Genomic DNA, 14,591 nt, shown 5'->3' with positions numbered 1-14,591 from the left:
TTATACTAATGTCTTATTATTATATTTTTCAATAGGTGTTGTCGGTAGCTTATTTATTTAGTAATACTTTACATTTCACAACATTATTAATGTTACATATGAGAGTTGTTTTATTTATAATTTATGACGATTCAGATCATAATATTTTCTGCAAATTTAAAAATGAATGAATTTTTTAATAATGAAAAAATGTATTTTATAATAATAATATATATATTGTCATAATTAGATTAACTTACAATAATATATAAAATATACAGTATATATAACACCCCCTCCCAAAGAAGCAAAGCTTGTCCAATTTATTTATTCAGGGTCCAATGGAAGGGCAAATGTAAACTGGGCCCGTGGTTACCTTTTTTGTTGTAAATTCGGCCGGAAATTTTAGGTAATAAAATAGGTAGTTTGTAAACTTGGTCCGGAAATTTAAGATAATAAAAAAGGTCATCGGTGGTAAACTCGACCCAATAATTTTTGACACTTACAAAAACAAAATATAAAAATAAGGAAATATCGGTGAGTGAATACACGACAAACATATGCCTTTTTACTTTAAAAAATAGATTTATATTATAAAACTACATTCTACATTATTAAACTACAATTTTACTTATATTTTTACACTTTTACTGATATGTGTAAGAAAATATGCCTCTTATATTTTAACACCGCTCGTATATATTGTCTTCGTCTTACAAGAACGGAGGGGCGGATCCAGACCAAGATAACTGGGAGGGGGGCGATTTTTAAAAGGCACACATTAATTTTCATAAAATATTTATTTAGGTACATACATATGTTACTTTCCACAGTCTCGTACAAAACAAAAAAAATATTTTTTATAGTAGATAATAGTAATAAAAAAATATATCACTATAACTTTGTTACTCTTGAAGTATAATTACGTCAAAAAATAAAATCAGGACTTTTTTTTAAGAAAACGGGGGGGAGGGGGCGATCGCCCAATCGCCCCCCTCTGAATCCGCCACTGCAAGTACGTAACATAGAAAATGTATATGCTCAGATCACGTTTAGATTAGTTAGTTTAAAAATTAAAGCGAATCAACCTATTATGAAACTTGATGGTAAGAACATTTTTTGTGTTCGTATGTTGGTTTTTTACGATACTTAAATTTTTAAGCAAGTTAGGAGCATTTTTAATTTACGTTATTTGTATATGCATAACATGCTAAAGAATTTAATTATCGTGAAAAACCAAAATACACACAGATAATTTTTAAATTAAGTATTAACAGAGCTAAACGTGATCTATTGAGTGTAAATTTGCTATATTATACGTACCTATACTTGTAAAACGGAGACAACACATGCGGGTGATCAAAGATTTGAGGTTCAAAAGTTTAACAAGTGCAAGATTTTTAAAAATTTTTCTTACTTACTTAATTAAAAGACAATTAGTGTATATATATATGTTAAGAGCTTTTGAAGTAAAAATTTTGACAAAATTGGATACCTATTCATTATTCAAACATACAATAACGATATAATTATCAAACAGTTTTTAATTGTATTATTATTCATTAATGTATGAATTTAATAAATTTTGTGACGTCTATACTCTTATTATCTTTAATGTTACCTAAGTATTACAATTGTAAATTTATAATATTCGTTATCCAATACATTTGATATTACTGTTTTATTGTTAATATTTTTTTTGTTTTTTACTAGTAAAAAACAATCTGTATCTTTAGAAACAATAAGAATATATGATAGAGGTAACTGGTTACCTAACCTAGTCATGGGAATTTTGATGTAAGAAGCCACTCATTGATGACACCTGTTATTCTTATTAATATAAAAAAAATAAACGTCTTATAAAAGGAATTAGGAGTGGAGGTTATCAGATATCAATGATCATCGGTTGTTGTTTAATTATTAGTGTTATGTGGCTTGTTTAAAACTTTTTGTTTTGTTAATTGCTTCATTTTAGGTTCTAGAATTTCATGAAGTTAATTATCTAGTGAATTATTTTATTTAATTTTTTGTTTTTTATTGTCTACATTCTTTTAAAATGTGTTTTATAATAAGTTCGATTGGTGATGTATATTGAGTGGGGGATTTCCTTTGGTCATAGAAAATAATCCGCTAGTTACAAAAAGAAAACGAAAGTATTTAAGAGTGGAGGTTATCAAGTATAAATTATCATCGGTTGTTATCAGTTATCACATTATTATCGCGTCTACAGCGGTTATCAAAGTCTGTCAATTTGACCAAGATTGGAATTCGAAATTCTCTCCGATAACAGCGTCACAGTGCCTTTCGTCCAGCTGATGACGTCACCATAATTGAGATCCGTGATTCTGGGAAAGGTGTGGAGTTTCCCCGATTGTTATTGTTTTCGTTATTTTTATTATTTTTTTTTCTTCAGTTCTCGGTCGTTTTATTATTATTATTTCGACCCCTCGATGTACAATCGACGCTGAGCAGTAATATTATATTTATATAACAGTAATAATAATAATAATAATAATAATAGTAGTAAATAATAGTAATAATAATACTACGAGTTACGACGACGATCAACGCCAGCCAACCCGTCGGCATGTCGCGTGTACCGTTTTAGCACGTCGTCAACGACTACCCACTGCAATGCACATCGGCGGACGTCTGACTAACACCGCGTAATAGCTGCGCGTGGAGCGGAGGAGGCCTCACGGGTAGAAATCGTCCCGCACAGCGCGACCACCGCAGTCGCCGCAGAGTCCGATCTCTCTGATCCAGTCAACAACGGTCGTCCGCACCCATGTTGAACATGGCTCACAACTTGGCACCGAGCGTCAACTGTTCGCTGGACGACATCGATCTCAACGCGCTAAAGGTGAGTCCTTGTCCATCGCCCTACGCCCCCGTCTTACCATCACCTATAGCCAGCTTTTTGCGGCAAAGTGCAACGTAACGTCTTTTAAAAAAAAAAAACAAATCGTCTTGTTCCAGGATCCGGCTGGCATATTTGAGCTCATCGAAGTTGTTGGCAATGGTACCTATGGACAAGTGTACAAGGTAAGTGGTATCTCTATATTATAATCATCTACTTCTGGTATGGTCAGTGTCTTTAAGACTGACTAGTTTCGGATTAACTCAAGTTCCTCTAATTTTTAGCACAGATTGATATTGATAAGTACAGTAATTAGATTTTTGAGTATAGGTAATCGGTCTGATTAAATTTTTAATCCACTTGCAGTATGTCGTTTGTAGTGCCTCGTTAATAGCGTTGACAAAACTGTAATGTAGATATTTGACAAAGGTGTGTCTATTATTGGTTGTTGACCCTTCATAGTCCACCAACATATATTAATTTTACCTACTGTTGTGACATACCTACAACTTAATTATTTCTAGCAGTAATATCATCATTTACCCACATTGTTAAATTGTTATTGGTTCATTTTTACTATAAAATATTTTACACTATTTTTTCAATTATAATCTAAACGTCATTTCTAGTTTTATTGTCCAATTTACAGTATATTATGGTCTCAAAATGTCTTAATGCAACATGTTTATAAATTCAAAATTATGTATTTTATTCAATCAAGAACTATTGCACTTTATAATGTTTTGATATTTCGTTTTATTTGTTTAAGAAAATCAACATCAGAGAGTTGTATGAACCTTGTTTGAATAAAGGTCATCCTAATAATTCTCTTATTATCACATCAATTATATGAACTGCCTATGTTATTTAATTAAGTGAATCATCACATGCGATACGCATCAGTAATTTTAATTTTCAATATACATAGTGGTACCTATCTACTTGCTGTAAAATATTTTTAACTCCTATAACACATAAAATCTTTAATAAAAATACTTAATATTTTAGGTATGATATAATAATTTTTTCTTTTAAAATTAATCAATGTGGATTAGAACAAATTATAATAGGTATTCATAAAGCTTGTCAAGAAAGCTTAACTTATTTTAATTTTTATATTTTTGATATTACATATTAATATAATAAACTAATGGATTTAAGTTTTGGTTTTAATTCGTTTAATACAACTTTAGATGGGAACCTATAAAATATTAATTAATTTACTTATAAATTAATGAGTATAATCTGCAGCCTTTATGTATACTTAAGATATTTTATTTAAGATTAATGTTACGTGTAATTTCATATTATTTATTACTGGTATTATCACCTAAGTAATTTTATAATATTACCAATAATTGTTACTTATACCTTAATTAGTATTATAATTATGTAAGTACCATAAAAATAATAGGATTTATTTTATAGTTGAAATTGATTATAAAGGATCATTAAAAATTATTAACTTTTAATTTATATTAAATTAAGAAAATAAATAAAACAGTATTTCATAATTTAACATTTAAATTTTTTTTTTGTAGGGGCGGCATACCAAAACTGGTCAGTTGGCAGCAATTAAAGTTATGGATGTTACTGAAGTATGTATATTGTGTAATATCCATTTTAGTATTTCAAATAATAAAACACTTGTTTTTTAATTTTTAATTAACTTATTAGAATATTTTAGGATATATTTAGTATTAAATGTTATTTTGCTTTTTTTTTTCAAAGGAAGAAGAGGAAGAAATTAAATTAGAGATCAATGTCCTAAAAAAAGTAATTTCTCATTTAAATAAACTGTAATAAAAAACTGTAACTGATAATGGTTTGTATTTTGTAGTATTCTAATCATCGTAATATTGCTACATACTATGGCGCATTTATTAAAAAAAGTCCACCGGGTAAAGATGATCAATTATGGCTTGTGATGGAATACTGTGGTGCTGGATCTGTCACCGATTTAGTTAAATCAACCAAAGGGCAGTCACTTAAGGAAGAATGGATTGCTTACATATGTCGGGAAATATTACGTGGTCTCAGTTATTTGCATTCAAACAAAGTTATACATCGTGATATCAAGGGACAAAATGTTTTGTTGACTGACAATGCTGAAGTTAAACTTGTTGATTTTGGTGTTAGTGCACAATTAGATCGTACAATTGGGCGACGTAATACTTTTATTGGTACTCCATACTGGATGGCTCCTGAAGTTATTGCCTGTGAAGAAAATCCAGATGCTACATATGATAATAGAAGTGATCTGTGGAGTTTAGGTAGGAAAATAAAAATAAAAATTATATTTATCAATATCGTATAAAATGTTATAAATTGTTTATTTTAGGTATTACTGCACTAGAAATGGCTGAATCTCAACCACCTTTATGTGATCTTCATCCAATGAGAGCTTTATTCTTAATCCCACGAAACTCTCCACCCAGATTGAAGTCAAAAAAATGGGCTAAAAAGTTTCATGGTATGATTAAGTTTTTAGAAAATTATTTATTATTTGAGCTGAATTAAAATAATAATGTTATGGTGTTCTTATAGGTTTTATAGAAACAGTGTTGGTTAAAGATTATCATCAGAGGCCATATACAGACCAGCTTTTGAAACACCCATATATTAGGGATCAACCAACAGAGAGACAAGTTCGTATTCAACTTAAAGATCATATTGACAGGTGTAAAAAACGAAAGCAAGAAAAATGTAAGCATTTTGAACTATATTTTGTGATAATGTTTAAAATTCTAATTTTATATTGATTTTTAGCTGAAAGAGAAGACTACCGTTATAGTGGTTCAGAAAATGAAGAAGATGACGACCATAATATTGCAGGCGAACAACATTCATCTATCATTCAAGCTCCTGGTGATAATACATTGAGAAGAAATTTCCAACAAATTCAAGAAGGGCGGACTTTAACTCCTCATGGTAAAGATAAACATGGTAAAGAAAGAGAAGAAATACCAGAGCCAGGTCCTCCTGCTCGTCCACCTATAATACCTCACAGACTAATTGGTATTATAATATTTAAATTATTTTGCTTGTTCTCTTATTTCATATATATGATTAATTAGTTGTTCCAGATCCTCATCCACCTTCTAGACCTCTTCCCCCACCACCACGTGACGATAGACATTTCCATCCACAACAGCAACAACCACAGCGAAATTCAAACGTATTCCAACCAATGGTAAGGTTATTTTGATAAATAGTTTAATTTTAACTAGAGGGCTAAAAATACAGGTCTTTGATGTCTTGGCTGCTCAGTTAAATGAAATAGGTGGTTCATCAGCAAGACAGACAGATGTTTCTGTGTCACAGGTACATCAAAATGGCGGTGCCAAAGTGATACCACAAGGGATAATTGAGTCTGATTCTTCTGATGAAGATGAAGATGACGACGATGATGATGAAGATGACACAGCTCATAGACATGATGCTCGCCGTGCACCACCTAGAAGAAAGCCGAACGATGGAACATTACTTGCTAGTGACCCACCTAAACCACTGTAAGTTGTCCATATAAATTTAATAAAACTAGTGTTAATTATTTTATTTTACTTTTTAGGCCTGCTGATATAAATCCTAACGGACTTGTACATTTAGAAGGTAATGTACTATTTAATACATAATTTATCTGCTAAAGTGATGTATTATCATCATTTAGTTAATTTCTTAAATTATCATAGAGATTACAACTGAATGCTATTTGATGCTATTGCTATCATGGTTATAATTATTCAATTTTAATTACTATGCAATAATATGATTAAATAATGATATTCATTTTTAAATAGAATTCAGTCACTGAGTTGTATAAGACATATTAAATTATAAGATATTATTAAGTGATTTCGTTTTAATATTTAGGATCATCATCAAGTTCTAGTACTGCTATGGGACCTGGTGGTGCGCCTAATCGTCCTCTTCCGCCAACTCCTGATGAAGAAGAAAGTGGAGACAGAACATTGGTATTAAGAAGGGTAAGTGTTTTAATTTGCTTTATAGGCTAATGCACACCACATCACACTTTTCACAAATTGGTAAACAACAAATAGTGTGCAGTATCGAAAACATTTATTTTTTTAGAAAAATATAAGCTTAGAATGGGACATTCTGACATTTTTTTTAGCATGAAAAAGAAAAATATGTTATTTAAATGGTTTTGCCTTTAAGATTCTTTGGCCAGTTATTTGTTTTATTATTAAATAATGAGATTTTATATTATTCTTTATTTGTTTATTTCATTTAACTTATAATTAATATTCTAGAAATGTTAAATTTAAATGTAAATATTAATACTAGTTTTTATTTTATAAAATGTCCCATTAAAGTGCATTATTTTGTAAGTTTTTTTTTAAAAGCATATATTACTAGGATCATTTTTTGAAATTTGAAGTTAGTTCAGTTGCTTAATTAATTACTAATAGTAATTTGGCTTGAAAAAAATTAAAAAAGTATCTTTTTTGTATACTTAGTGTGTATTTTTTAAAAGTAGTAAAAACAACTAGTTTTTTTTTTTTTTTTTGGTGGTAGAATTTGGTCCATGTAAATGTCTGTTTCCCAATTGTAAAATATTATTCTGTTTACTTCAAAGTTTTTCCAAAGGTATACAAATGTATTGATCAAACAACTTATAGTAACTTATATAATGCTTATCTAAATTTACTTATCTAATCTTAATAAATTTATAATAATACATTTTAAAGCTGGGTCCACATTTAACACTAAGTCATTCTCATTTTTAGTTATTTAACATTTGTTTTTGTATCTATTCTATATCCTTAGATTATTGCCATTGCATTAATACACTGAGAAACAAAATATATTTGTTACAATATTTTGTACATTCTAGTATATAATATAACTAGTAATGTATAAGACCATTGATAAATTAACTTGTTTTTAAATCAAATATATGAAAAAAGTTTTATTTTATCAAAATATTCAGTCTATATGAATGAAATATATCAGAATATTTAATTAAGTATGTGGATTCAGTTTAATGGTGTAGGGTTTTTGTTGTCAACATCTCATTGCATTCTAGATTATTTTACTTTTTAGACAATACATTTACACTATAAATTCATTATTTGTTATGATATCATAACACATCATTAAAGTATGATATTTTAATAGTTCTTCTTAAAATATTTTTAATTAAACACAAATAAAAACTTATTTTATTTTAATTGAATACATTATTTTTTTACTTATGTAACATTTGCAATTTTTTTTGTTAAATATTTTTAATATTTATTCCATCATAAATTTTTATAAATGACCAAAGTGTTTCATATTTAACTAATGATTTATTAATTTTTTTAATTTTTTTATACGGAACTCTAAAGAATGTATATATATATATATGTTTTTAAGTACATTTTTAATAATATAAAATATAATTCAGGATTAGTACAATACATTTTACAATTTTTTTATAAATTAAATCTTATTTTAGATACTATTCTTAAATTAATATACATAAATGTTTCTATAATATAAACAATATATTTGTTTTGATAATAGTGAATTAAAAATTTTTCACCAAGATAATATAGTTTTTCATGAAATTTATTTTATATTAGAAATAAGCAATTTATATATACAATTTCATGACATATAATTGGATTTTGTTTGGAATTTTTTTTGAATTTTTGCTTAGTTATATTTGCATGGTATTTTTTATTTGTGATATATTATGCTATGTGATAAAAAAACAATTATTTTTATGAGACGTTAATTAAAAATATCATCTAAGTAAATTCAAAAGGAGTTCCAAAATCATATTTTTCATACATATTTTTAAAATTAAGTTTTAGATGTGATTATATAAAATTGTTTCTATGAATGGTCGATTAAATTATTATTTGTATTACCAATTATTCAAATGAACTGAATAGCTTTTATTGGAGTTCTATTATCAAGATTATTAGCACTATGGACGATTAGGTTTCTATTATATTATTTTGTTTTAATATTTTAAAAAATTCCTACACCAGTTGCCGCAACAAAAACCAAGTTCAAGTGATGGAAAAGTAGATATTGATGAACAAAAATTGCTGAAGGACTGGGATTTTGCACGATTTTTTCATAAATCAAATAATATAACAGATAAAAATTCTCAGCAAAAAGCCAAAGAACAGGTATCATCGGTACCTAGACGAATGCCACAACATAATCGTAATGGTTCAGAATCATCTGGCCATTCCAAATTTATACCCAATGTGTTCAGACGAGAGAATACAGACTTTTTTGTACCATCAGCTCGTCATTCTGCTATGTTTCTTGATGGAAGACGTTCTGATATTCAACAGAGAAGAAGTTCTGATGTTAGTAAAAAATCTTTGGAACGAACTGATTCGTTAAAAAAACCATGGAAACCAACTAGGCCAAGGCGAGAAAGAACTGATGGTGATATAGTATTGCAAACCAATCGTCAAAGATTTATCAGACCGTTGTTAGAAAACAGACGTTTAGATAATGATCCCAGGTTTTCACGAGGAAGTGCTAATAGTAACAAGAAGAGTAATGGTCAAGATAATGGATTTACCAATGAAACTAATCAGGTTAGAGATAGAAAAGTAAAGGTTTATATTTCATGCCATGTGTTTTATTTTAATACGCGTTGTCGCTAATAATACACATATCAGGTGTCTCAATCACTACTAAGGATTATAGGTACTTAGTGTATAGACACCTCATATATATATATATATATAGAGGATGATTAGGTTTATGTCATTTAATAATTTCATTGATATCACTGTTGATCATCATGTCCAAAGAGTCTAATAACATGTTAGATGATTTTAATTTTGTATATTATGGTGTTATGACTGGTCAGTGGTATTTGTGAAAATTGCATGACTTTAAACCAATTTATCCTGGTCAATATTTTCGGTAAAAACAAATACTAACTGATTGTTAGTGATGTGCTTCGATATAATTTTAAAAAAAAATCAGATTTAGCTTTATACTTATTGGTGTTTAAATATTCGATTTAATGTATGAAAAATATTAATTATAATCTGTCTTTTTGATATTTTTACAATTTGTCAAATGTTAAATCAAAATTTAACTGTCTAATATATGTATATTAGTTACTTAGAATACACTTCAGCTTATAAAATAAAAGAATTTATAAATTAATTATTTATGTTTTGAGTTAAATACTCTATAATATCTACAATTTTGAATTTCTTATAAGTATTAAATTTGGTATTCATTTCATTGGCAATAATTATGCAAATTTATTTATTTATTTTTTTACTAAGATCGAATTCTAAACAATTTAATTTGACTTAATGTTTATATCATTGCACATCTCTAAATAATTTTTTGAAAATAAGAAAACAATTTGCACTTTAAAACCAATACCTATCGCGTATATATTTTGGAATACGTTAGAATGAATTTGGAATTGGTTTTTCCCATAATCTTGGTTTAAAATGTTGATCATTTAAATTATTAAAAAAAATAAGAGTTTGAATGGTGTATGCTATATTTAATATATAAATGCGTTTGTGTTGTGTGCATGCAATGAAATTTTGTGTTTGTGTTGCATGATTTGTGTACAAATTAGCATCTTGTAAATAGTTAGGCATCTAGGTTTAGGTATATTGATGATAATTATAAAACAAAAACATATACAAGTAAATACAATGAAGAGAGAGGATTAGTAATGGCAAAGCAGTTTCATACAGATATTTATAAGTAACTTATATTTATACATTTAGAGTAAATGAGGTAAGTATTTAAAGATATCTATGTTTTAATCATTAGCATAAATGATAATATTTCATGGGAATAACTAGCTCATATCGGTTGAGCCTAATAAACGCTAAAAATTGTTCACAACTAATACACGCTGAATAACCTAACTAATGCAAAATTACAAAAATGTGTCTTAATATGTGAAATTAATGTATATAGAATAATTTATATTATGAAATATTTGAATTTGTAGAATCGTGATGAACGCCGTAGTGATTTCCATAGACATGACATATCAGGCGGATCAAGTTCTAGGACAAGTTCAGTTTTACCAGATCTGCTCTCTCAGGTTTTGTTTTTGGATAAACATAAGATGTGTATTAAAAATATTTTTAACATTGTTTCTTTATTTTATTTTTCTAGGCTTCATCTAGTCCTGGTACACCAAGTCAAAGACTAGACAAAAGCAATAGTGAAGAGGTAAATAATCACATTACTGAAATACATATCTATGCATTATCAATTTATTTTAAATATTGACATTTAATTATTTTAACTGTATAATTAGTATTGTTTTAAAATAATAACTAATCTTATTTGATTTTGTTTTATGTCCATTAACATCATTAACTCAAATATCATGTCTACATTTTTTAAAAGTAAGTGTAATTAAACTTAATGATTTTTTTATCAACAGCTATTAACATTTTGTATGTAAAATGTAAATATAATACTTACAAAAGTGGCTGTTGGTATTAGAAGACACTTAATTTATTATTTGTTAATCTAAATAAAATTGTTAAAGGTTAATTTGTTATTTGTTTCAGTACCAAAATGCAATATCTAAAACTTATTCCTTAATACAGAAACAACGTTCATTCCTTACATTTGGTTTTGGAGCTGGTGGTACTGGTACTAGTACAAGTTCACAAGGACCTGGTCGTCGTGAGTCACATGTTAACGTTAATGTTACACCAACTGTTCATGATTTAGCATCTGAAACACCTGAAATACGTAAATACAAGAAACGTTTCAATTCTGAAATACTTTGTGCAGCATTATGGGGTATGTAGATATATTTATGTTAATTTATGATACATTTTTGCAAATATTTTAAATAATTTTTATCTTTAGGAGTTAACCTGTTAATTGGTACAGAAACTGGACTTATGTTGTTAGACAGAAGTGGTCAAGGTAAAGTGTACCAACTTATTTCTAGGAGACGATTCCAACAAATGGAAGTACTGGAAGGCCAAAATATTTTAGTAACCGTTTCTGGCAAGAAAAACCGTGTTAGAGTCTATTATTTATCTTGGCTGAAATCTAAAATTCTTAGAACAGATGGAGTGAGTTACTTGTGTTGTGCATATACATGATAATTACAGTAATTGTTTTATTCCATATAAGTTCATTTATAATTAATACTTGTTTTTTTTTTTTGTCATATATACAGCAAGTTGAACGTAGAAATGGTTGGATAAATGTTGGTGATTTACAAGGTGCTGTACACTTCTGCATTGTAAAGTATGAACGTATAAAATTCTTAGTGATAGCACTCAAAGACAGCATTGAGATCTATGCATGGGCTCCTAAACCATATCATAAATTTATGGCTTTCAAGGTATAATGTTATTGTCATTTTGTATTTACTTTTACATTTTGATAATTTTGTAAAACTTATTTTTAGTCCTTTGGAGATCTTGCTCATCGACCCCTTCTAGTAGATTTAACAATTGAAGAAGGAGCCCGACTTAAAGTTATCTATGGTTCAGCTGATGGATTCCACGCTGTAGATCTTGACTCGGCCTCTGTGTATGATGTATACTTACCTAAACATGTAAGTGTTTTATTTGACTTTTACAACTTCTAACCATGAGTTTTATTAATGTTTTTTATGTTACAATTACTAGACTCAAGGAGCTATTGCACCACATTGTATTGTTGTGTTACCAAACTCTAATGGGTTACAATTGCTGTTATGTTTTGACAATGAGGGTGTCTATGTAAATACTTATGGAAAGGTAACTATTTAATATTTATAATCTTTGTTTTTATTTAATTGCTTGTTATAACTATGAAAATGTATAGACGTCAAAGAATATATTATTACAATGGGGTGAGATGCCTACATCAGTTGCATATATTGGAACTGGCCAAATAATGGGTTGGGGAAATAAAGCAATTGAAATACGAAGTGTAGAAACTGGTCATTTGGATGGTGTATTCATGCACAAAAAAGCACAGAGGTTAAAGTTTCTTTGTGAACGAAATGATAAGGTATGTTAATTTTGTCAATTTTATTACAAACCTGTATTTATTTTTTATTTTTTTTCATAACTGTTTTTCCGTGTTTGTTATTGTTTTATGTATATATATATATATTTTATTTTTGATAATAATTCATTAAATTTCATAAACAAATAATATTTCTCAAAAGTCTTGAAATATTAAAATATAAATAATTTAGTTTGTAGTTTAATAGTTTTATGCTATTATTTGATTTTGAATAAACAAAAAAAAATGAGTTAAAATTTATTGCTTAGTCTAAAACTGTAAAAAATACATTCTAATTTCTATTGACATTAATATGTCTTTATGTTTGAGAGTCAAAAAAAGAATGTGTGCTGTAAAAATGTGATTTCATTAGGTTCTTATTTAATAATCATCACTTATATAACAATGTTAATATTAAAATTAATCTATAATTTTTAAGTTAACATTTAATTTTTTTTTTCAGGTATTCTTTTCGTCAGCTAAAGGTGGGTCATGTTGTCAGATATATTTCATGACCCTCAACAAACCTGGCATGGCCAATTGGTAAATCAATTATAATCAGAGTAATATAAATTTGTAATTAATGATAAAACATAATGATTAACATTAATGGCCAATAAGTACATTTAAACGGACCAAGCTATCTGGAAACCATCTAAAATGTAACAGCTTACAATTTATTACCAAGTTATATTATGTATACAAATTTATATCTATATATAATTTTATTAGGTTATATGTTTATACATATTATAATATTATTGCTTCAAAACAAAAAGACTTGATTACCAAGTGTGGTATATTATATAGAAAAATATTAATCCTCGACACTAATGTATTTTTAATACTTTTCATGTAGTTTTTTACCTTTTATTAATGTGCTTGTGCACTATAAGATTTATTATTATTATTATTATTTTTTTTTTATCAAAACACTAGAGGCCATTTTACACATTTAATATTGTTTCCTATGATGCCCTGTGTACTCAAATGAATTTGAGCTGTGAAACAGAAATTTATGAACAAATCTATAATAATATATATTACAATTGTCACTTAGAAAACATTAATATGTATATTCTTTGTGTTTTGAAAGCTCACATTTATTATTTTATGTTAACTGATAAATTATAATTATTCAATATAAATATATGATTATTTTATACTTTAAATTATTTATTTTAATTTGTTATTAGTTTAAATTGCAAATAAACAATATTATTAGTCCATAATTTTTATATTTATAAAATTAATTACATTGTTTTTAAATCCAAGTTATAGGATCATGAACTAAATTACTTGTACATTTATATGTTTAATATTATTATTATTATTTTTTTTTTACCGAAAAATAATATTAGTAATTTTTCTATGGATTGTTTTAGGAATTTAGTATTTTATATTTTGTTGTACGAAAACAAAAAAATTGCTAATTAAACTAGACAAAATTGTGGTGCTTCATTCTGATTTGCAAAAAAAAAAGCAAAACAAATCTTTTGTTGTACTGTATATCATTTTTCTTCATCTACTTATGTGTCAACATTTTTGTATTGAATTATAATACGTGTTTTAGATACTTGATTTATTGATTTGATGTTTTGTGGTTTATTATTTGTATACATTTTTTTTTGCATACAAAAATTAATTACCTTGTTCCTGTACATTTAAACATTCATTTATCCATCTTATCAATAACACACTTTAACAAGAAGTATTATTGTACTACAAGTGGTTAAATTTAAAAATTAAAAAAAAAATG

At 27.3% G+C, this 14,591-nt stretch overlaps 1 protein-coding gene across 5 annotated transcripts; it reads left to right on the top strand.

Annotated features, from left to right (window-relative positions):
- Positions 1-2,347: 2,347 nt before the first annotated feature.
- LOC113553149 (serine/threonine-protein kinase mig-15) lies at positions 2,348-13,975 on the top strand. 5 transcript variants are annotated; one of them, XM_026956351.1, is made up of 22 exons: positions 2,348-2,842; positions 2,959-3,024; positions 4,381-4,437; positions 4,571-4,615; positions 4,680-5,112; positions 5,181-5,312; positions 5,387-5,545; positions 5,609-5,857; positions 5,917-6,032; positions 6,164-6,351; positions 6,411-6,451; positions 6,713-6,825; positions 8,845-9,411; positions 10,812-10,907; positions 10,982-11,038; positions 11,386-11,623; positions 11,693-11,904; positions 12,012-12,179; positions 12,246-12,395; positions 12,469-12,579; positions 12,647-12,835; positions 13,296-13,975. In XM_026956351.1, exons 1-22 carry the CDS (start codon positions 2,768-2,770, stop codon positions 13,377-13,379), a joined length of 3,546 nt encoding a protein of 1,181 aa, XP_026812152.1. In that variant the 5' UTR covers positions 2,348-2,767; the 3' UTR covers positions 13,380-13,975. The 5 variants fall into 5 exon arrangements, with proteins under 5 accessions (XP_026812152.1, XP_026812136.1, XP_026812128.1 ...); XM_026956335.1 differs by having other exon boundaries at positions 6,110-6,351; XM_026956327.1 differs by having other exon boundaries at positions 6,086-6,351.
- Positions 13,976-14,591: the final 616 nt, after the last annotated feature.

The sequence above is a fragment of the Rhopalosiphum maidis genome, chromosome 4 (genome assembly GCF_003676215.2).
Source record: "Rhopalosiphum maidis isolate BTI-1 chromosome 4, ASM367621v3, whole genome shotgun sequence".
NCBI classification, from domain to species: Eukaryota; Metazoa; Arthropoda; class Insecta; order Hemiptera; family Aphididae; genus Rhopalosiphum; species Rhopalosiphum maidis.
This window is presented reverse-complemented; position numbering and strand designations above follow the sequence as displayed.